At 56.4% G+C, this 21,984-nt stretch overlaps 1 protein-coding gene across 7 annotated transcripts in view; it reads left to right on the plus strand.

Annotated features, from left to right (window-relative positions):
• ADAMTS14 (ADAM metallopeptidase with thrombospondin type 1 motif 14) overlaps window positions 1-21,984 on the plus strand; it is an 87,688-nt gene that overhangs the window by 44,782 nt on the left and 20,922 nt on the right. For 5 of the 7 annotated variants that reach the window (XR_008426689.1, XM_053922792.1, XM_053922794.1 and 2 more), the window contains exons 5-12: window positions 9,945-10,028; window positions 10,784-10,940; window positions 12,930-13,035; window positions 14,788-14,931; window positions 15,537-15,669; window positions 16,761-16,874; window positions 18,962-19,110; window positions 21,231-21,406. Coding sequence is in view for 6 of the 7 variants with exons in the window: in XM_053922792.1 (XP_053778767.1) it covers window positions 9,945-10,028; window positions 10,784-10,940; window positions 12,930-13,035; window positions 14,788-14,931; window positions 15,537-15,669; window positions 16,761-16,874; window positions 18,962-19,110; window positions 21,231-21,406 (1,063 nt within the window). In the remaining variant the exon portion in view is untranslated. The remainder of the gene's footprint in view (window positions 1-9,944; window positions 10,029-10,783; window positions 10,941-12,929; window positions 13,036-14,787; window positions 14,932-15,536; window positions 15,670-16,760; window positions 16,875-18,961; window positions 19,111-21,230; window positions 21,407-21,984) is intronic. The other 2 variants (XM_053922795.1, XM_053922796.1) reach the window with 1 other exon arrangement.

A 21,984-nucleotide genomic window follows, 5' to 3' on the forward strand; every position in this document is an offset into this window, starting at 1 on the left:
AAGGCTTTGCTTTTACCCTGCACAGCCACAGCGGCAGACTTGGGGTAAGCAGCTCTGAGGAAGCAGGAGAAGGCAGTCGCTGGGCTCCCAGCCTGGGTGGTGGGAAGGGTGCTGCCCCTTGATGGAGGACCCTCTTCCTGAGATGGGTCTCCACAGCAGGGCCAGGGTCACACACTTCACCCTGTGGCTGGGCCACCAGCAGGCACAGGACAAGAATCTTCTTCTTGCGAGGGGGCGAGGCACCAAGTCCCTGGGGCGAGGACTCCTTTGGACGTGAGGATATGGGGACCCTCCGAGGGCCTGGAGCTGGAGCAGAGGGAGGGTGAGATAAGCCAAAGAGGCCCTTTGATCAGTCTCCACAGCCTGACCCCTGTCGGCAGCCCACTGCCTGGGTGGTGGGCTCCCTGCCTACCCTGTTCCTCACCCTACCCGGCTGGGCTCACCTACAAAGGTGTTGGGTGTGGCTGTTGGGGAGACACTGGCTGATGCCTCTGCAAGGGTCCTTCCAGGTCTGACCCACCTCTGGGCCCCTTTTGGAGCACCAAGGCCTCCCAGATGCCCTGCTTGGAAAAGCTCGGTGCCCCTTTTAGACCTGGGAGGTTTGGGTGCAGATGGCTGTCAGACCAGGACCTTAGTGGCTTCAGCCTGGGAGGGTGGCATTCTGTTGGCACAAAACATGTGTTAAACATTCCTCATACAGGCTACTTGGAATACCATGGAAACCGCCTTCCTGCTATCCAGGAGGTTGTTGCTTTGCCAGCCCTTTTCCTTTTGGGACGCGTGAGCTTCCAAAGCAGCTCATCCTCTCTGTGCGCTAGATGGGTGCACCCTTCTCCTCCCTCTTTTTGACCCTCTTTTTTTGCTTTCCCCCAAAAAGCTCTTCACTGCTTTTAGGGCACTCAGAGACCCCCAAAACAAAGCAAAAATTCACCTACTTTAAGGTAGTGGTTCTTAACTGAGGACAGTTGTGCTACCCAAGGGCTATTTGGGGAGGTTTGGAGATGTTTTTTGGCTATCACAGCTGGAGGGGGTGGCTGCTACTGGCATCTAATAGAGGAAGGCCAGGGATGCTACTAAGCATCCCTGTGTACAGGACGGACCCCAAACAGAATCACCAATGTCAAAGTGTCCCTCATGGCCAGTCTGAGAACCCTGCCCTAAGGGGTCAGCTCCTTGCCACACACAGGTACTTACATTTTCAGAGCAAGCCCACTGGGCAGAGAATGACGTCTGACACAGGACTCGTGCTGGGGTTCCTGGCAGAAGAGGCGGAGCGCTGAGTCCCCTCGTGTGTGAAGAGAGCTTTCCAGTTCACAAAGCACCTTTGTACCCAGCATCACACTAGGCATGTTGGCCAGACTCCCCAAATCTCATTCCTGGGGTGATCCAAGAGGCCACTCCTCAGCTCTCGAAGTGGGAAGCAGCAGTTCTAGACTGATGGATGCCACTGATTGACATTTGCTCCCCTTCCGTTCTCAGGCCCCTGCAAGACCTGTGTGCCCACACCTGGACGAGGAGAGTGGTGAGGGGCGAGGTCACCTGCAGAGCATGCGTCTTCCCAGGCCTCTGCACTGCCTCTCTTCACACCGAGGCTGGCCAGCCTGGGGCAGCAAGGCTGCTGCCTGTTGGAAACGGGTCGTGAGGGGCAAAGGCTGAGCACTGTGGACTCGTGAAAGGCACTCTGTGGGGCCGGGTGGTCTGTTCCTGTGCACTCTGGAGCCACCCTGCACAAACAGCTGGGCAGGAGGTGGGCCGAGTAGCTGGGTCCCAGGAGAACCACCCCAGCCAGTGTGCAGGCTCCTGGGAGTCCTGGAGAGAGCCACACCTTGAAGAGGTGTGCTGGTTAGAAGGCAGCTTCAAGTGCTTATCTGTAGCCTACAGCAGCCCTTTGAAATACGGGGCCATGATCTTGAACTTGTGAGAGGATGGAGTAGTTGAGCCTGCGGCGACTGAGACAGGAGTCAGGAGATTCAGCACCCTCCACCCACCACCCAGAGAGCAGCCTCAGCCTCCAGGTTCTCACTGGGCACCTTGGGGGGAGGGCCTGCCAGTGTGGCGCGTGAGTGGGGGTTGCACCCTGGTGAGGTGTCAGTGTCCTGACCCAGGGGAAACCACAGCTCAGTTCTGGCTACTGCGTTGGTCAGCCCCTGAGGGCCTAGGAAGGTAGGGATCCCAGGCTGCAGGCAGCAATAATTGCATGATATACACCCCCACACAGTGCCATATACACACACATACATAGTACATGTGTCCACACACATGCATATGCGTGCACACATCCAGTCACCCCTGTGTGTAACACAGATGTGTGTGCATAGGTGCATACACCTGCATGTACCGGAACAAATGAGGTGTGCACGCAGAATAATTCACTCATGTGTGTGCACACATACTGGCATACTTCATCAAATTGTTTATTTTGTGTACTTGAGAAAAAGTGCTGTCGGCTGAACTTTGCTGTGGTTTTCTTAGCACTTGCACTTTGATTTGTACTATTCACAAGAGCTCTTTTTGCCTTGTTTAGACTTTGATTTTTATCAGCGACTACTCTTGTACATACATACATATGGCAGGAGGAGAAAGCAAGGAATTCCCATAACTGCATGCTTCACTTTCAGAGTATTACTCATCCAAGGCACTTTCAGTGGATGGTTCAGCCCAGAGCCATCAGTCTCTGCTTTTCTGCACAGTGTTGTCCCCCGTGCCATCAAGAGCACGGGGCATGCTGCTGAGTGCTGCGCTCTTAATCTGGGGCTTTGGCGCAGCCATGCACCCGTTCTGCGGGCTCTGATGTGGTGCCTTTTGATCTTACCAGGGGGCGGAGGTTTTCTGCCAACCAGGACCCACATTCCTTCCTCAGATAGTCCCTCAATGACTCACTGTCTGCAATGTCGAGGGGTTACAGTTGTCTTGGGAAGCCACCAGAAATAGGGGTTCTTGCTTGCACAGAGAGTGGCAACACACCATGGCTTCTGCCTGGTCTGCTGCAGTTGTAAATAGGGAAAAGGGCAGTGTCTTAGACTCATGAAATGCAGCGTGTGCCTCAGGTACCTAGGTGTTGGAGCGCCTGGACCGCAGTCACCACCTGTTTTTCGAAGGGATTCAGGGCTGGGGAGACAGGAGGGCTGGTCCCAGGGTCTGGGACTGAGACAGGGCAGGGCAGGTCCTTGGGTCATTGCCCTGCCTTCAGGCAGTGCTGCTCCCATCCTGGCCAGGTCCAAGGGCAGTGAGTGTCTGGGGAAGGCACATTAGCAGAGGCCGGGCTCAAACTCTGACTGCGGTTGCTGTGCTTGGGCAGCTCCTCCATAGCTTTGGGCTGTTTTTCTCACCATGAGAATAGAGATCATGGACCAGGCTCCTTGGACCTCCGTGGAGGAATGGCTGACTCTAGCACAGGGGTGGAGGATGTCCAGGCTAAGTAGCTTGTAGGGCCACAAAGTAAGGAGGGCTCAAAAACCAACAAACCACCACCACCACCAAACCAGAGTGCTGGGGTATGTTAAAGGGACACAGGAACCAGCTGTAGGAGCTCCCAGTAGCCAAAGCTGGGACAATTTGAGCAGCAAAATAAATAATGGAGCATTGAATTATACTCGGAGTGTAAAATAAATATCCGCGAGTCCATAGTGATACTTAAATAACTGAATAAAATGAGCAGGAGGGGGAGAAGAAGCATATCTGTGCAGAAAAATTCCAAATAATTGATGGAGCTACTGTGCTCTCCAGGAGACAGCTTTCAACTCCTCACTCCCGGAGTGTGGGCTGTGCATAGTGACTTTCTTTTTTCTTGTTTTAAAGATTTATGTCTATTTATTTTTAGAGAGAGGGCAAGGGAGGGAGAAAGAGGGGGAGAAATATCAGTGTGTGTGGGAAATTCGATCGTTTGCCTCTCGCACGCCCCTCGCACTCCCCCAACCGGAGACCTGGCCGGCAACCCTGGCATGTGCCCTGACTGGGAATCAAACCGGTGACCTTTTGGTTTGCGGGACGACGCTCAACCCACTGAGCCACACCAGTCGGAGCAGTGACTTTCTTTTCAAGATCTCAGACAGGAGAGGGGTGGGGAGAGAGTAACTTCATAGCAGAAACCTGGCAGACACTCTTCCATCAGGAGACCAAGGTCAACATCATCAGTGATGAGTCACGTTGGAGAGTAAGCGCGCATCTTTGATACACCGAGATGGGAATGGCACTTCGCCTGGTGTCTTCTTCCCCTAAACCTACAACCCCTGTCTGCCCTCAAGGAAAACCTCAGATGTACCCAAATTGAAGGATAGTCTACAAGATACCTCACCAGTATGGTTAGGTCCTCAAATCCCAGGAGAGTTTGAGGAACGTCAAAGAGGAGAAAGAGCCTGCAGCAGTCAGAGGAGATACAATGACTAAATGTGTCCTGCATGAGATTCCAGAGCAAAACAAGATGTTAGGTGAAAGGGAGGTGAACCTGAGTAAAATGTGGGCTTTAGTTAATACGGGTGATGTGTCAGTGTTGGCCCACAGGTCGTGACAGAGGCACCATAGAAACGGCAGTTGGTAACCAAAGGGGAACCTGGGCGCAGTGCATGTGGGAACCTCTGTATTGTCCTTGCAGCTTTTCTGCACATCTACAGCTATTCTGAACTTTAAAGTTTATTAGTTAAAGAGAAAAGAAAGGATAGCACCTCCTCCCTGGCAGGTTGCTAGGAAGGTGCGGTGGGGTGACGCAGGGAGATGGGGGCTGCACCAGCCAGTGCTCTGTCCTGTTTGAACTTGGGATGGTCTTAAGACCCCAGGGTCGTGCTTTCTCAGGACTGCCCCTCCCGGTATGTGAGACCTGCTTGAACCTGCCTGCCAGGAAACAGATGGGCATCCTGCTCCCTACCTCCTCGGGAACGTGCTCCCTGGGAGTGAACTTGGGGTTGGCTAGGGGCTGTTCTCTGCTGGGTTCCTCAGCATCTCCCCGCCAAGGAGAGGCCCACCTTGTCTGGGTCTAGAAGGGAAGTCTGCCAACTGCCCTGCCGTGAGCTCCCTGGGGGCCTGGCTCCCCACTCCAGCCGCAGGCTGAAGCAGGGCATCCCTGCCAAAGGCCCCCAGAGTCTGACCCTCCCTGCTGGCAGGAAAACAGACTTAACACTCCCACCCCACCAGTCCCTCCATCCCTTCCTCCTGCGCTGTGGGCTTGACCACGAAGTCCTCAGGAGGCTTTGCCTTGCAGGGTCACAGAACAGGGAAAGGGTTCATCTAAAGACTCCCTGGCCAACAGCGTTACTGGTTACCAGCCGTGGAAACTCATCTCCATCCTGTATTTGGTCCTCACAAAGCCTTTTTGTGATTCAGAAGTTAGGGTGCCTGTAGGACAGAATATTTGTAAGTAGGTTCTAGAAAGTGCAGAGAATGTGGTTGAGACATCAGAAGGGCCAGCCTCTCTTTCTGCCCCTTCTCCTGCTGAGCTGCCTGCTAGCCCGTTGCTTCCTGGCCACTGGGCAGTTCTGTCCTTCGCCATCCCTGGCTTAGGTGAAATCCCCCGCCCCCCCTACCCCACCCCTCCATAGCCTGCCCTGCTTAAGGTTCTCCAACCCCGGCTCCTTCGGGCTGCTCTAATCTTACCTCCACTGAACCTTGTCTTCCGATCTCCCAGTGCAGCTCGTATCTTCGTAGTAAGACTGTAAACTATTTGAGAACAAGGCCTCTCTCATGTTCCCACCCTAGCAAGGGGGACGGCATTTTCTGAAGTGAGGATGAGGAAATACGGATTGAAGGGCACAAGAGTGCTGATGGAGACAGAGTGTCTGCAATCAGGACTGCCTGGCACACCCCGGGCCCCCAGGGGCTCGGTTTCCGTCTGTTGCCCACTGATGCCATGGTCAGCTGAGCCAGGCTAATGGGCTCAGGTAACCAAGGTGCCTGCAGCCTGCCTTCCTCCTCTGAGTTGTAAATTCCCTCGTCTTCTCCCCCAGACCAGACAAAGTCACCCCAGCCAGCCTGCCACAGAAGCTGGTTCTGGACAGCAGCTGCGTGTAGTTGATAAGAGTCACAGAGAAATGAGTTCAAATCCTGGGCCTCCCACTTTCCAGCTGGGTGGCCTTTGGCAAGTTGCTTAATCTCTCTGAGCCTTGGATATCTCACCTATGAAAAGGGAATCATTCCTGTCTCCATAAGGTTGTCGGGAGATTGTATGCAAAGCCCTCAGCGCAGCAAAGCCTGGCACGTAGTAGGTGTTCAGAGAATAGTGGCTTGTTCCTCCAACCCTAGCACTCTCTAGCCATTCACTTTCTTCTCCTGTTTTGTCTCCCCTTCTCCCCTGACCTTTGCTTGTTTTTCTGCTCTACACTCTATGGCCATCCTAGGCCAATATGTGCTGCTGAACCCTAACCTGGGGGCCTTGGCAGACTACTTGAACTTGGCGGCAGCAAGGAGACCAGACACACTGTTCTTTTCTGCCCTGTGGGTGTGTCTCAAGGTGGTCATGCCTGTGCCCACGGCCTTGCGAAGCAATTCCTGTGCCCCCTGAGCTGCCTCACTGGCCTCACCTCTGGCGTTCGGGAGGCCTAGCTGACAAAGCCAGACCTTGGGTGTGCAGCCAGGCTGGAGCCTGTCAGGGAGCTGCCCGTGTGCGTGTTCCAGGGGCGGGGGGCCGGGGCCTCTCAGGGAGCCGCGTTTCTTAGCTGTGGCTCCAGCACCAGCCTGGCGCTGATAGCGGTGTGTGCGGATGAGCGTGCCAGGGCCCCAGAGACGGGCCAGACCAGGGCACTTGGAATGGCAGGGCCAACCCCACCTTTCTTTTTAATGGAGGAATAAGGGAATAAAAGGGAACTACTTAATTTTTATTATCCTTATTTAGTATAAGAAAAAAACAAACGATCTCATTGCTGAACCCTGCTTCTATCACAGCCTCAAAACGGTTCAGCCATTCTTGTACCTTAGGCCAACTTTTCCATCTTCCTTCTTGCAGATCCTTTAGTGGGGTCTGGGTAACAATTTCAGTTTTTTAAAAATATGATAATGCCTTAGTTTTATCATAGTTCTTTTTTTTTTAGGTTTTACTTATTTATTTTTAAAGAGAGGGGAAGGGAGGGAGGAAGAGAGGGAAACATTGATGTGAGAGAGAAACATGCCTCTTTCATGTGCCCCAACTGGGGACCGAACCCACTTCCCAGGCGTGGGCCCTGACGGGAATCGAAGCGGCGACCTTTCTCTCCATGGGGCGGTGTCCAGCTGGCTGAGCCACACCGGTCAGGGCCCATCATGGTTCCTAGAGGGCAGTTCGTTGGGTCCAGGACTCTAGGCTGACAGCTTTCTCTTATCCTGGTGCTTTTGATGGTGTCGCTGCACTGTCTCCCCGCGTTACTGTTGCAAACCCATTCTCAACCCAGTCCGCGTTCCTTGGTGAGTGGTCTGTCTTCTCTCCTGCTGCTCATAAGATTTTCTCTTTGACTGCTGTAACCTTGGAGAGAAGGAAGTCCCGGAGAGACCGGTCACCATCTGTCCCCAGGAATGGAGCAGATGTGCTCAATGAAACTGCAGGAGGGCGACAAGGCTGGTGGAGGGGTGGGCGGGAAGGCTGAGTGGGGCTCAGGGCAGAGAGCAGCCCGTCACTGGGAGTGTGTGAGTGTGGGCCGGGAAGAACTCCCCTCTCTGTGCCTCAGTTATGCCTTAGTTGTGCCTCAACGGCCTCAGTTACCCTGATGGCCAGTGACCCTGGAGCTTTTAGTGGCTTCTGCCTTGCTTCCCCCTGCACCTGGCCTCTGCCCATCTCCTTTGAAGGGTCCATGACCTTCTCAGTCCGGCTCCTCCAGTGAGCCCTTCCTGACCCCTACTGGCCTCACACGGCCACCTTCTGCTCCCCCAGCTCCTGGAGTGTGGCGCAGATGCCGCGGAGCCCAGTACTCTGGTCTCCTGAAGCCTTTGGTCTCCAGGTTATTTCAGAGTGCTGAGCGGTCACTGCAGCCGACATGCCCTTTTCTGCTCGCTCAAGATTTACGTTTGGTACAGGTACCTAGGGTGGGAGGTGGGGTCAGGAGGCCCCACTCAACCCGCCACCAGTGTTGGACACTCAGGTTCTGATTCTACCTCCTGCTCAGGGTGCAGCTGCCCTTCCTCAGTCCCACCGTGAGGACCTTCCAGTGTCCCGGGTGGAGATGGCATCCGTTGGAGCAGGGTCACTGGAGGGTGGGTTTGGCCTGCTGAGCGTGGGGACAAAGTGAGTAACACGGCAGCATTCTGGCAGCAGTTCGCCTGGTCCATTTCGGAGAGAGGTGAAGGCAGGAAGGCAATGGCCCTGGGTACTTCCAAATGCCAGAGGCCCTGCAGATGTGTCCCCCTCAGGGTAGCCCAGTGACCACTCTCTTCCCTTGCCCCTGGGCAACTGGTGGGTTTACATGTGTACATGTGGGGCACAGATGTGGCTAGGTAGGGTGTGTGTTGCCCACGACCCCATCCTTGGTCCGCATGCCTACAGGGCATGTCAGGGAGGTCTGAGACACTGACCCCGCCCCCACAGAGAAGGAAGGCCCTGTTCCAGTGTGGGAGGGGCTGAGATGACGGGGTTACTGAAGAGTCATTCTATGGCAGATCAGTGATGATTTCTGCAGATCAGTAAAGAACCCTTAGGTTGGAATTCCATTAGGGAGAAAATGTGTGTGTGGCTGATTGGACCCCACGTTCTCTACCCAGCAGTTCTAGGGTGGGTCAGGAGCATGCAGGTTGAGAAGAATATTATCTCTTTATGCATCTGAGCACTCTGCTTCCATGATGCCTTTCCCCCTGCTGGGGAGGAAAGGAGGGTGGAAGGAAGCACCACCCCCCATTGGACTTCCCGTCACTCCCTGTGGTGAGGTTTTGGGAGGACCTGCTGTCCCACAGTGGCTGTGGTCTTTGATCTCATTGGGATCCAGACACAGATGCCAGGCAGACCCTGGTGGAAGCCTCACGCTCGCAGCTCTCAAGTCTGCGCGTGCATGAACCGGGGCAGCTGCCAGTTCTGGGCACTGGGAGAGTGGGCGGGGCTCTGCAGTGCCTGCAGCTTTTGCTGCTGCAGCCCTGCGCCCACAGCCTGGCTCTGTCCTTGGCTGGCCTAGGAGGGGTGTGTCAGCACAGGAACAGGCCTCCAGTCCCCCTGCCAGCTCTCCACTCCCCGAGGGACTCTCAAATGTAGGGTTGGCCTCACTGGACCTTTCCATTGGTAGACAGCAGTCCCTTTGTGGGTGGCAGACTGGTTACTTTGCTCCTGAGCTGAAGTGTATGGAGATACAGAAGTGGTGAGAACAGTGGAATGGAGAGGACTGCATTTTTTAATCAACTGTGCAGGCACTTCCCCATAGGTTGCTGGGCTGTGGGACAAGAGAGCTATCCAGTGCCGTGCTCCTCAAACCTGGCTGTGCCTGAGAAGCACCGGAGATCAAGTTCAAATGAAAACTTTGACTTGGGAGGTGGGCCTGAGACTGCATTTCTAACAAGCTTGCAGGGGATGCTGATGTTGTTGGACCAAAGTGCTAGAGTAGCTCCCCCGGGCTTTTCCCTGGAGGAGCGCCTAGGCACCGCAGGGCAGACAGAGGTTCCAGTGGCACTTGGAAAGGTACACGAGGATGTGAGAATGAGCAGCCTGACCCGATGGCATTTCTAGAAGGGCTCCTTAGAGAGGAGGAAAGATGAGAGCTTTCATCAGAGAGGCTGAGTTTGATGAAGGCCCCTCCCACTGTGGCTTTGAGGAGAGAGCTCACAGTTTGAATTAGAATTTGAATCCCAGCCCTGTAGCCTGTTTGCTGCATGGCCTTGGACAGGTCATTTTGTCTCTCTCTGCCTCAGTTTCTTCATCCGTAAAGTGGAGATAAGAATGCCTGCTCAAAAGGCCGGTGAGGGTGAAATGGGACAACGCAGGACAGGTACCGGGCCCAGTACCTGTTACATAGTAGGCCCTTAGTGAATGTTTGCGTCCCCTAAAGCTGCACGCTCGTCTCTCCTTGCAGGTGAATGAAATTTACCATGACGAGTCCCTGGGGGCCCACATTAACATTGCTCTTGTCCGCTTGATCATGGTGGGCTACCGCCAGGTAAGCCCCTTGTCAGCAGGCAGGCTTTGCAGGGAGAAGGGGTATGGGGCCGGTGCATCGTCCTGGCTATGGCATGGGGTAGGGGGTCGGGGACAGCATCCAGGGAACATTTGTTGTCCAGAATCAGAACCCTGGGACCATTAAAGTTGAGGCTTCTGTGACAGAGGCATTTGGGGGTGGTGAGCAGGGATTCCTGGGCTCCCTGCAATCTGACGCAGGGACAATCCTAGATCCTTACCGCTGAAGGTCCCTCTCTTGGAGGAACTGATGGGGAAAGTGGGGCTTAGAGAGGGGCAGTGCCTAAGAAAGCCCGGCTGTGGTTGGGCCCAGGGGCCCTGGGCTCTGCTGCCTTAGACCAGTTGTTTATTCTCCCTCGAATGGGGGTAACAGCCAAATTTTCCTCCCGGGGCTCTTGTAAAGATGAAATAAGACAGTGAACATACTAGAGGAAATACTCAGAACCACACCACCTTGTGGGGTAGTTGAGGGATTAGAGACGAATCATTTCCAGTTCTTGGCAGACAGGTGTGCCCACACAGGGCTTGGCTCGTGAACATTCCCTAAAGTAGGAGGGCCGTGTGCCAGTAGCAGCCAGTGTCGGTGACCTTGGGACAGCTAGTGACCTTGGACAGGCGCTGCAGTCCTGTGGGCTCCTGTGTTCCCCGCTGCCAGTGGGAGGGGAGCTCTCGACACCCACCGAGGTCTGCGGGATCCGACCGTCCACTCTGCTGTTGATACTCTCCGGCTCCCCACAGTCCCTGAGCCTGATCGAGCGTGGGAACCCTTCCCGCAGCCTGGAGCAGGTGTGTCGCTGGGCGCACTCGCAGCAGCGCCAGGATCCCGGCCACGCAGAGCACCACGACCACGTCATCTTCCTCACGCGGCAGGACTTCGGGCCCTCAGGTATGCCAGGTACTGTACTGCCTACGCAGGGTGCGTGCAGCTGCAGGGCGGAGGCCGAGGCTCGGGGCTGTGCGTGCCCCAGGGCTGGGCTCCCTGTCAGCAAAGAGGACCCCGGGACTGCAGAGACAGGACCTGGATGGACAGGCGGGCAAGCTTTGCAATATTTCTTGGGGAGCAGGAGAAATGAAGGGGTCCCTACTCCGGGCTCTGCTGCTGTCTTGGCTGAGCCTGCAGCCGGCTCTGGGCTTGCCTTCCCAGGGCCCGGCAGTCTGAAGACCCTCCGTCACCTTCAAGGTGCTCTGCCCACTCTGTGTTCATCTGTCCTCACCACAGTCGTGGGTACCTAGTGGGGCTGGTGGGGAACTGGGAGAGGAAGTCCATGTTCCACCCGCAGCTACGCGAGTCTCTAGCCCGGTGACCCAAGCTCTCTTTATCTCCCTGGGTTCCCCCAGCTGCCAAACAGAGAAAATAAAAGTATTTTCTTCCTTCACTCCAGGGCTGCTAAAGGGGTCAGGGTGTGTGTGACATGTCTGTGACAGAGTGTGACTGAGCCCTATAAATGCATGAAGCTTTGACTACCCCAGTTTTCCATACAGGGGGCAGCTGAGGCACAGGGAGGTGCAGAGGAGGCAGGTCTGAGGCTCAGCCTGCATGTCTAGTTGAGGGCTTTCTAGTTCTCTCTGGCTCGATGCTAGACGTGAGTCAGCCAGCCCTGCCTCTGCCCAAAGTGCTCCTCGTCTGAATCCCTGAAGCCCCAAAGTGGGCTTGCACGCACACATACAGGCACACACATCCACACACCCGTATAAACAGGCAGATACACACACAGGCCTACAAGCAAGCAGATACACAGGCACAGGTATACACTGATGTGGGGACGTGCCTGCACATGCACAGACACATGCACACACAAACACATCGCACATGCATACACATGCACACACACGCACACACACCTGTTCATGGGTATGCCTGTACCCATGTAGAGCATGTCTCAGACCTTCAGGACAGTAGAGGCCCTGGAACCCCCTTCCCGCTGCACCCCTCATTATTTGTCACTAGCCCCCACAGCGTCTCACATGAAGAGCATTTCAGCGGCCCTGGAGGCAGGCTTAGCTGTCGGGTCAGCTGCCGGCCCAGGCAGGGAGTGCTCTCCCGTCGTTTCCTCCTTGCAGGCCTTCCCCAGTCAAATCTGTGCCCGGCCCATAACTGGGCCCCAGGGGAGGCTGGGCAGCGGGCCCCTTACCACACAGGCCTCGCCCGCAATTGCAGCTTAGCACATGTTGCCCTGGCTCTGGCTGGTGTGTGCCAGTCCCGCTGCACTGCCCATTGCTCCCAGAGGCCTGCACCCTGCCTGTGTTCTCCCCACCACGTGCCCTCTCCCCCACCCCTGGAGGGTTGTCTCACTTGTTTTCCTGGCCTGGCTCTATGCCACCTGAGTCATTGCTGATGCCCCTTAACCCCTTCAGTTGAACCCATCCCTTCCTCCAGATCACCCCCGAACTGCCCTCTGTGCTCCTGGAACTCTGGCCCTGCAGGCCACACCTAAGCTGACCCCTGACTCCAAGTCCCCCTGCTCAGCTACCTGCTCCTTAATGTGTGGGTGTGTGGCAGGGAGGGGTGGGGGGTTGGACCTGATTCCTCTGTTTTCCCCATAGAATCTAACATAGTGCCACCGCTATGCCCACATTTTTAAAAAAAGCTTATTGTTGACTGACCAACTGACCGGCTGGCTGGAGGGATGTGGAAGTCAGGCATGAGCAGGTTTGGGCCTATCTCGAAATGCCGCTGCCTGGTTTAGAGCAGGGGCCGTACAGCCTCGGGATACGGGGCAGCTTGGCCCGGTCTCTCTGCTGCGGGTGGAACTTGACAAGGATCCTTCTTACTCCAGGGACCCTCTGGCAGTGGCCAGTCAGGGTGTCCCTGTGGGACTGCTGGGCGCAGACCTCGGTGTGTCCCATCTCACCATGCGTTGGTTCTCTCTGCCCCCCCCCACAGGGTACGCACCTGTCACTGGCATGTGCCACCCCCTGAGAAGCTGTGCCCTTAACCATGAGGACGGCTTCTCTTCGGCCTTCGTGGTGGCCCATGAAACTGGTCATGTGTAAGTGGCACGGAGAGGGTGGGCTGTTCCGTGAGCTCTGAGGAGGTCCATGGGGTGGGAGCTTTGCCCCAGCTTGGGCTCTGGTCCCAGTGTTTCGGGAGCTGCCCGAGGAGCTGCCCTCAGTGAGGCTCTGCCCTGGTGGGGGGAGAGCCTGCAGCTTAGACAGCAGCTACGGGCCTGCCTTGGGCCCACTCCCAAAGCCCGGGGCGCTGGGGGACCAGATGTGGCCCTGTGTTTGGGCAGGGCAGTGGCAGTGCCCCATCAATAAGCAGTAGTCAGCATTCTGGGTGGTCTCTATCCCTTTGTCTCATCCATCCTCAAGGCCCCTCTGAGACCTGCTCCACACTGGAGTGCTGGCCTGTGCCCCCTTAGGCTCAGGCTGCCCGCTGGGCTGGAGGCTGGCTCGCTGCATCTCTGAGCCTGGATTTCGTGTAGAGCATGCTCACTCCCTCCCGTACCCAGGACTTTGTGAGTGCCTACCGTGCACCAGGCCCAGGTCTAGGGGCGGGGCCTCAGTGGGGAACAGGACAGAGAACACAAGCAGCTGCACTCTGGGAGAAAGCCAGTAAGCCTCCATCTGATGTGTCAGATGGTGACATGCATGTGCCACCGTCATGCCTCCCAGCCTGTCTGTCCATGGGGGCAGAGCTAAGGGACACGCCTTCCAGCCCACACACAGTGAGAGCTGTTCTCTACAGTCTGAGGGAGGGAGAGGGGTAGGCCAGCCCTGGAGGAAGGGTCTGCTGTCCACAGTCTCTGCCCCTCTCTGCATCATGCCTGTCAGCACAGGAGGCCCATGCCGATTTCCTCCCAGCTCTGCCCCTCACTGGGCAGGTGGCACCTACTCGCTGGGCCCTGGTTTCCTCAGTGCAACATGGAAGCTGACATCAGGGCTATCTCTGAGGTCCCTTTCCGCCCTGGAAGCCAATGGTTTCACACATTCTGCAGTCAGGAGTCTGTCTTCCTGAGTGGGGCAGGGCAGGGGATGTCTACTTTTCACTGAGCAGAGGCCCCTCCGTGTGGAAAGATAAGGTCGAGCTTAGAGGACCGTGTGTCTGTCTGGTGGTCAAGGCCACAGGCAGACACTTGGCAGTATTTAAGAATTTAGAACCTTGAGGCTTCAGTGTTAAATATCAAGTATGAAAAACAAAGTTTAAAGTTTACACTATCGCATAGTAGGTGCACACCATATGCAAAGCTGTGTGCTGAGTACCGTGGGGTCTTGGAGAAGCTTGAGAGGCCAGCACAGAGGGCCTCCGTAAATGGGGCTGAACTGAACGGAATGGGACCTGGCCTTGCACTTGAAGGCCTTGGGCCTGTTGGGAAGATAGCTAACGGTGTGAGAGCTGTTAATGGTGGGATAGGTGGCTTCTGCTGCAGGAGGTCAGCCCAAGGGCTGGGTGGCGAGGGAGGGTGCCCTAAGGCAGGAATGGGGCTTGAGCTGACCTTGGAAGCTGCGAAGGTGTGGGTGGGGTTCGCAGAGGGGGCAGAGGGTCCAGGAGTAGAGAACAACAGGGGCAAGGCTTTTAGGGAAGAATGAGTCTGGCTCTATGGAGGGAGAGTGGGGCCTCAGCTTCCATCCAGAGGGGCGGTCCTCCCCACTGCGTGGTTGGGAAACGGAGGCCACGAGGCAGTCTGAAGCCTGGTCAGGGCAGGCAGGGTTTCCCGTTGCTGGCCCACCGGCCTGCCTTCTCAGAGGTGGGCTCCCTGGGTATGACTGGAGGCGCTCCTCTCTCTCCCCCTGCCCTCTAGGCTCGGCATGGAGCATGACGGTCAGGGGAACGGCTGTGCGGATGAGACCAGCCTGGGCAGCGTCATGGCACCCCTGGTGCAGGCTGCCTTCCACCGCTTCCACTGGTCCCGCTGCAGCAAGCTGGAGCTCAGCCGCTACCTCCCGTAGGCCACACCCCTCTTTGGGGCCCTGGATGGGGGAGCATGCAGCCCGCCACTTCATCTCCCTCTCCCTCAAGTCATCGCCCTTTCCAATACTGTGCCACCTCTGAAACACACTCAATTCAAAGCTTTGCTCATGGTTAGCTCATGGGCCTCCATGCCCCTGGAGGCCCAGAACAGTGTTAGACTCGAGGGCGTAACGCAGAGAATGGGCACAGAGTGGGTTTGGGTGGGGCAGGTGTGAGCAGAGATTGCGTCACTAACCTCACATGGCAGCTGGCCAGGGCCCAGCATCCTGTGCCCTGCATGGCAGGCTGGCATATTTTCTACCCTCAGTGCAGCGAGCCCTCAATTTGTCCATGAAGCAGCCCTTAACCTTGGCCATAGCGTGTTCCTTTAACATGGGCAAACTGGCGCATGAGACAGCTGCTCGCTGCGCTCCTAGCTCCAGCTCTAGGTGCCCTGGCCCCGGAGCACCCCGGACAGAGTCGGAGGTGGGCACGAGGCCCTGTGAGATGCAGCGGGGTGGGTTTCTGCTCGACTTCCTGCTCCTGGAATCTTGAGAACTCCCATCTCAGCCTGTCTCACCTCCCCATCTTCACCGGCAGCTCCTACGACTGCCTCCTTGATGACCCCTTTGCACCCACCTGGCCCCAGCCCTCAGAGCTGCCCGGTGTCGACTACTCGATGGACGAGCAGTGCCGTTTTGACTTCGGCACTGGGTACCACACCTGCGCCGCGGTGAGTTCCCACCGGCCTCTGCCAGCCAGCTCACCGAGGCCATGTCCTTCTGTGACCCAGGCCGGTCATTCACAGAGCATCTTCTGCCCAGCTGGGCTGGTGGCCTGGAGATGGGCCCAGAGGCTCCGTTCCTTCAGGTTGATTCAGGGAGACCAGGGCCCAGGCCCTGCCACCTCCTGCCCTGCACCTGCCCCACACCTGCCCCACCCAGTCCTGCCTGTAGGGGTGGGTGCATGCAGTGGCTGGAGAGCTTCAGCCCTGGGAAGGATGGCAACAGTCGCCAACCAGGACCCAGGCAGAGGCTCAGAGAAGGGGACATCCCAGGGCAGGGTGCTTTTTGAGGATCAGGCCTCAGGGACTCACTGCACTGAGTGCCCCAAACCCCCCACCCAGGAAAGTAGCCCCCTCCCCAGCTCTGCAGGACCAGGAGGCCCTGTGCATAGTCACCTTCCCCACTGCCCAGGCCATACAGGGACATGTCGTCTCTGCTTTGGGGGTGGAGAAGCAGCCTGGGATATGGTATTTCATGTCCAATGCTGTATTTATAAGAACAGCTGTCTGGCTAGCGTGGGATGACAGGATAGAACAAGAAGTTGGGGCCTTTCTGGACGATCTGAAATATGCAGTTACCGACCGGTGACGTGGCTGGGTCAGACAGGGGGAGATGGCAGTCCCAACCTTGTCCGAGTCCGGCAGGGGGTGGGCTGGACCAGCGGCCCCCTCGGTGCCCCCACGTGCACAGGGCTCGGGGCATTGGTGTGCCCACCTCCTTACAGCCTCAAACCCTAGTCCCCACTCAGTGACAAAGTATTTACTTTCTGAAAGGCAGGAAGGGAGGCCTGGGGAGGGAGACAAGGGGAATGTGGGCTGTGGCTGGCCCCTTCTCCTTGGTGCCCTGTTGGAGAGAGAAGGGGTTGCTGGCCGTGCAGACACTTGGGGAAGTGTTGAGCTTGAGGCTGGGCGGGGCTCTGGCTGGACAGGCTCCTGCTCCCAGCTTCCGCCACTTCCTCCTCTCTGTCACCGCCCTTTGCCCCCTTGTCAGAGCTGGAAAGCCAGGCCAGCCAGGTGACCCTGTTCTCCTTGCCACCCAGTTCACAACCTTTGAGCCCTGCAAGCAGCTGTGGTGCAGCCACCCTGACAACCCGTACTTCTGCAAGACCAAGAAGGGGCCCCCGCTGGACGGCACCGAGTGTGCACCAGGCAAGGTACCTGCAGCAGGAGCGACCTTCCTGGGCTCAGGCCCCAGGGAAGCCCCTGCCTCCTCACCAAGCATGTAAAGTGTGTGTGTGGGGGGGATGCTAGAGAGCAGATGTGAGCCCCATGTACATGGAAGCCTCCCATGAACTCCCACATACACTCTTTCTTCTCTCCCACATCACAGCCTGTGCTTCTGTAGTTGGCAGGGTTTGGCGTCACCTCCTAGCCCATCCAGCAGAAACGCCTACTCCCACTTCCCAGATGAGGAGAGTGAGGCCCACGCAGGTTAGGAGCTTGTGTAGGTCACAAAGGGAAGCAGGCAAGGGATGAAGGGAGGACTCCAGTGCCCTGCCTACTGCCCCACGCCCCACCACGCTGTCTCTCCCACACACGTTCTCCCCCTGCACGCTTGACCTTTCTCGTGTTTTCCTGGTGTGTGCTTGCTCCCACATGCATATGTGTGGGCTCAGGCTTCCTTGTGAGGGGCCTTGAGGTCAGGTGTGAGAGCCCTGAGCTGGCTTCCGAAACCCACCTCTGCTCTATGGCTGGCCCTGCTCCAGTTGCTGTGTGTGACCTCAGGCCGTTTCTTGAACTTCTTGGGACCCTGCTGACTGCTGGCCACACGCACTCCCCGCCCCTCATGGGTTTCTGAAGACACTGAGTCAGGTCAAAACTAATGAGAGGGCTTGGAAGAAGTAATCACCACTAACGTGGTGATTACTCAGCCCCAGCTGTGCACCCAGCCCCTGGGACCCACCCCCACAAGCCTGTCCTCTGTCCGCCGCCCTCCACCCTGTGCTCTCACCAGGCTCCTCCCACTCCCCTCTGGGGCCTCGCATATCCTCTAGGCCCAGCAGGCTCCAAACCCGGCTGGCTGTTACCCTGGAGACTGAATTTGCCTGTTCCACGTGCTATCAAAGTCACAGGGCCTCTGCTGTCACAACTTCACACCACAGTTTATCAGTGGGTCTCAGTTTTGACGCATACTGGAACCGTCTAGGGAGCTTTAAAAGTCCCCGCCCCCAGAGCAGGGAGTGACTGCAGAAGTGACGCGCTCTCTCTGGGCTGATGGAAACGTTCTAAAACTGGATTGTGGTGACGGTTGCACAACACTGTGAATTTATGAAAAATCATTGAATTATAGATTTGGAACGAGTGCATTTCATGGTATGTAAAGTACATATCTTATTACAGCTTCATTTAAAAAGTTCCTTCCCCGAAAGGGTCTGATTCAGTTGGTCTGGGTGAAGCCGAAGCATCTGGGGTTTTGAAGGTTCCCCAGGCAACTCCGAGGCTGAGACCCACTGAGCTGTCTCCTGAAAGAGACCTGGAGCTCTGCTGTGTTTCTTTCCAGTTGCCTTAGTGGAGAAGGGAGCTGATTTTGGTGGAGCCCCTTTGTGCCTGGCGCTATGCTAAGGCCTCTCTCTGTAGGTGTTACGGCCTTCAGTTCTTAGAACATCTCCAAGAGCTGGTGAGTCAACAGGGATTAGCAAGGTGAAGTCTGCCAAAGCCGCACACAGCTAGTCGTGGCCGAGCTGGGACTCAAACCCAGGCCTCTTGGACTCCATGCGCACACTCCCCCCACTGCACGGATGGGTCTCCCCACAGGGCAGGCTCACCTCCATGATCCCACAAACACACCTGCTTATGGCCCCTGGTTGGTGGTTTCAAGGTACAGAGCCACACCGACTCCGGACCATCTAGTGCAGGAAGGCTGTGTCTTCTCGCCCGCGTCAGCCCTTTGCTTCTCCCAGGTGGCGAACACAGAACTATCATCATCATTGACGGTGCTGCCTGCCGCTCCCGGAGGGCCATTCTCTCACTGAATGCTCTCGGCAGCCCTGTGGGCAGGCGCTGCTACCCACGTGGTGCAGTCGAGGAGTCGGCTCACAAAGGGGAGCCCTTTTGCTGAAGGCCACTCTGCTCGTGGCAGGGGTGGGGTTCTGTGTAATCTGAGGCTTGTGCTCTTAATGACCCTTTCTCTGGGGTCACCCATGGTGCCCACCAGCTGCGCCATGTGCCTCGTTGGGCACCTCCATGGCAGGCTAGATGGCAGTGGCCCCAGAGTGACCTCATGTCCTCTGCTCCATCCCAGTGGTGCTTCAAAGGTCACTGTATCTGGAAGTCACCAGAGCAGACTTACGGCCAGGATGGTGGCTGGAGCTCCTGGACCAACTTCGGGTCGTGTTCAAGGTCCTGTGGGGGTGGAGTGCGATCCCGGAGCCGACACTGTGACAATCCCCTGTGAGTATGCTTGGCTGGGGCGGGCACAGCAGGGGCCCCCTCTCCTTAGGCCTGAGGGGCTTGGAGAGGAAGGCACTGGGGGCAGTGCACGAGAGAGAAGGGCCCCTGCAGGTGGCTGTGCCTTCTAATGGGTGAGGACCCAAAATTGTCAGGGCGGAGGGGAAGATCACTCCCGCCTGGGTCTGACATCTCCCACTGGCTCTGACATCTCGGAATGAGTCCAAACCAGTGATTTTCCCACTTGTGTGCAGAAGTTTTCCCGGGGACTTGGGGGCCCAAGTCTCTGCCGGTGTAACCAGCCCTCCTGTGACCCTGATCCTCCTGCTAAACTTTGAGAAAACACACATCTACCTTGCTTAGTGGTTATGTCTTGGGAGAATAACTTCCCCAAGTTTGTTTTCTACCACATGAAACAAAACTTTCCTTAATTTTTCTTGACTTACCTCTTTCCAATATCGAATCTCCCCTCTTACCCCCTCCCACCTAACTTTCAGCATTCTGGGGGAGCATTCTATTTCTGCCCTATCATCCCCTCTGTGGGGGCCCCTTCCCCATGGTGTTGGAACTTCTGGGCACCAGCTCAGCACGGACTCCTTCTCCCAGGCTGAAGCAGCTCGCTCACCGCCACCTTATGAGAGATGCGCCTGGCTGGGCTGGCATGGGGGCCTGCTGGCTCCAGGAGCGGTGGGTCGAGGACTGCAGGACAGCAGGGTCCTAGCATCACAGTGGCTCGGTAGCAGTCACCCCCCACCCCCAGCATCCTCAGAGTAGGTCCACATACCCTGCTGTTTATCCCCAGGGATGGGAAGCTCACTTCCTCCTGGAGTAGCCTGTCCCCGTGTCAGGTGGCTGTACTGACCTCCCATGCACAGGAGCCAAAATGCAGTGCTCGTGACTCCCCCCTTTGGGGTGTGGAAGCTGGGGCTAAGGCAAGGCCCAGTGGCACCCACTCTGAGTGAACCGTCTTCCAATCATGATGGGTAGTGACCCCCTTGATCAAAGCCTCCAGTTACTGACTTCTCTGTAGTGATAACTTTTTATTTTATGAGGCTTAAATGAAATAAATACGCATAGTCTCCGCACCATACCCAGCACAGACGAAGCACTACTAAATGACATCTGCTGTTTTAATTATTCCAGTCTCTGGAGCACTTTCTCTGTGCCGGGTGTGTTCCTGCGTAAACCCATGTAGTTCTCCCAGCACCTCTGAGCAGAGTACCAGCAACCTGGTGCACTCAAATACTTTGTATTGGTAATCTTACCTAATCTTCTGAATTCAACGGAGCAGCGAGTATAGATTGCCTTATTTATTTTTATTTATTTTTTTAATCCTCACCCAAGGATATGTTTATTGATTTCAGAGAGAGAAGAAGGGAGAGAGGGGGTGGGGAGGAAAGAAAGAGAGAGAGAGAAACATTGATGTGAGAAACATTAATTGGTTGCCTTCTGTACATGCCCCAACCAGGACTTGAACCTGCAACCTAGGTATGTGTCCTGACCAGGGATACATACCCATAATCCTTTGGTGTATGGGACAGAGCTCCAACCGAGCAACCCAACCAGGGCCAGATCGCTTTAGAGTACCTTTTCTTATTTATTCTTTGAAGACACACGAGGAGGTAGGTAAAATACGAGGTATTATGGCCCCTCCTTTAAGGGGAAACGAAGGCACAGCAGAACGAAGTAGCTTGCCTGATGGCGCAGTCAGGGCTGGGCTATAGCAGTGCTGAGTCATTTATTGGGTCTGCACTGTACGTCAGGCCCTGTGCTACAGTCAAAAGAATGTAGTGCAGCGATGAATGGGATGATTTCTCTTCCAGCCCAGTTGGGAGGGTTAGTCATTCCCATCTTCCCCATCTCCCGCCTCTCTTTCCCCTTCTCTTTCACCCTTGTCTGCTCCCCCACCCCCAGTGGAATAGGCAGCATATATTTGAAGGATGGAGCCACTGATCCAGCAGACTGAGCTCAGCAGCACCCCCCAGTGGGGGAGCCTCTACAGTTTACAGTTAGTAGAGCCCCTCGTTAAGCTAGTCTAAAAGGCTGAGCTGCCCCGTGGGAAGCCCGGACCTTCCCAGCCCTCCCAGCAGCGAGGTCACCGGGTCTCCCTGTGACTGCCCCAGCCCAGCCTATGGAGGCCGCCCGTGCTCCGGGCCCATGTTCCAGTACCGGGTCTGCAACAGCGAGGAGTGTCCGGGGCCCTATGAGGACTTCCGGGCCCAGCAGTGTGCCAAGCGCAACTCCTACTACATCCATCAGAACGCCAAGCACAGCTGGGTCCCCCACGAGCCCGATGATGGTGAGTGGGCCCTATTCTCCTCCCACCCCCGTGTCCTTGAGCATCTGCTGGGTCCGAGTCTGGCTAGGCAGGGCCTCCCAGGCCTGGGCCCAACAGTGAAGGTGGAGGGACAGTGGGGGCGCCAAAAGGGACGTTGCAGTCAGCAGGCTTGCCGCCTACGTCTGTGCAGACCCTCACGTTGTGTGTGCCTCGGGAAGGCCACCGTCCTCTTAGTCATCCCTGACCTACCTACTTACAACAACTGTTTTCTGGAGGGGCAGGGAAGATGTCTTGAGCAAGGGCGGCTCCCCTGGGGGTGCCTTGGGGCTGGCAGCTGTGCTGGCTGTTGGGGTTGGTGCCTTTTACACCTGCCTCACCTGTACAGTGCAGGTGCAGGCTTTGCGAAACCAATGTCCTGAGAAGCTCAGCCCTGTCCTAATGCCGTGGTTTTAGGTTTTACTGCTTGTGCTACCATTTCAGCAGTTAATGAAAACGGTTTGAAAGGCAGGCGATGGGAACCTCTGGGGTCCTCATACAAAACCCCTCCAGGCTGCTGTGGGACAGACCAAGGCCTTGGGACTCATGCAGAGGGGCCCGAG

This window comes from Desmodus rotundus, chromosome 4 (assembly GCF_022682495.2).
Source record: "Desmodus rotundus isolate HL8 chromosome 4, HLdesRot8A.1, whole genome shotgun sequence".
Taxonomy (NCBI): Eukaryota; Metazoa; Chordata; class Mammalia; order Chiroptera; family Phyllostomidae; genus Desmodus; species Desmodus rotundus.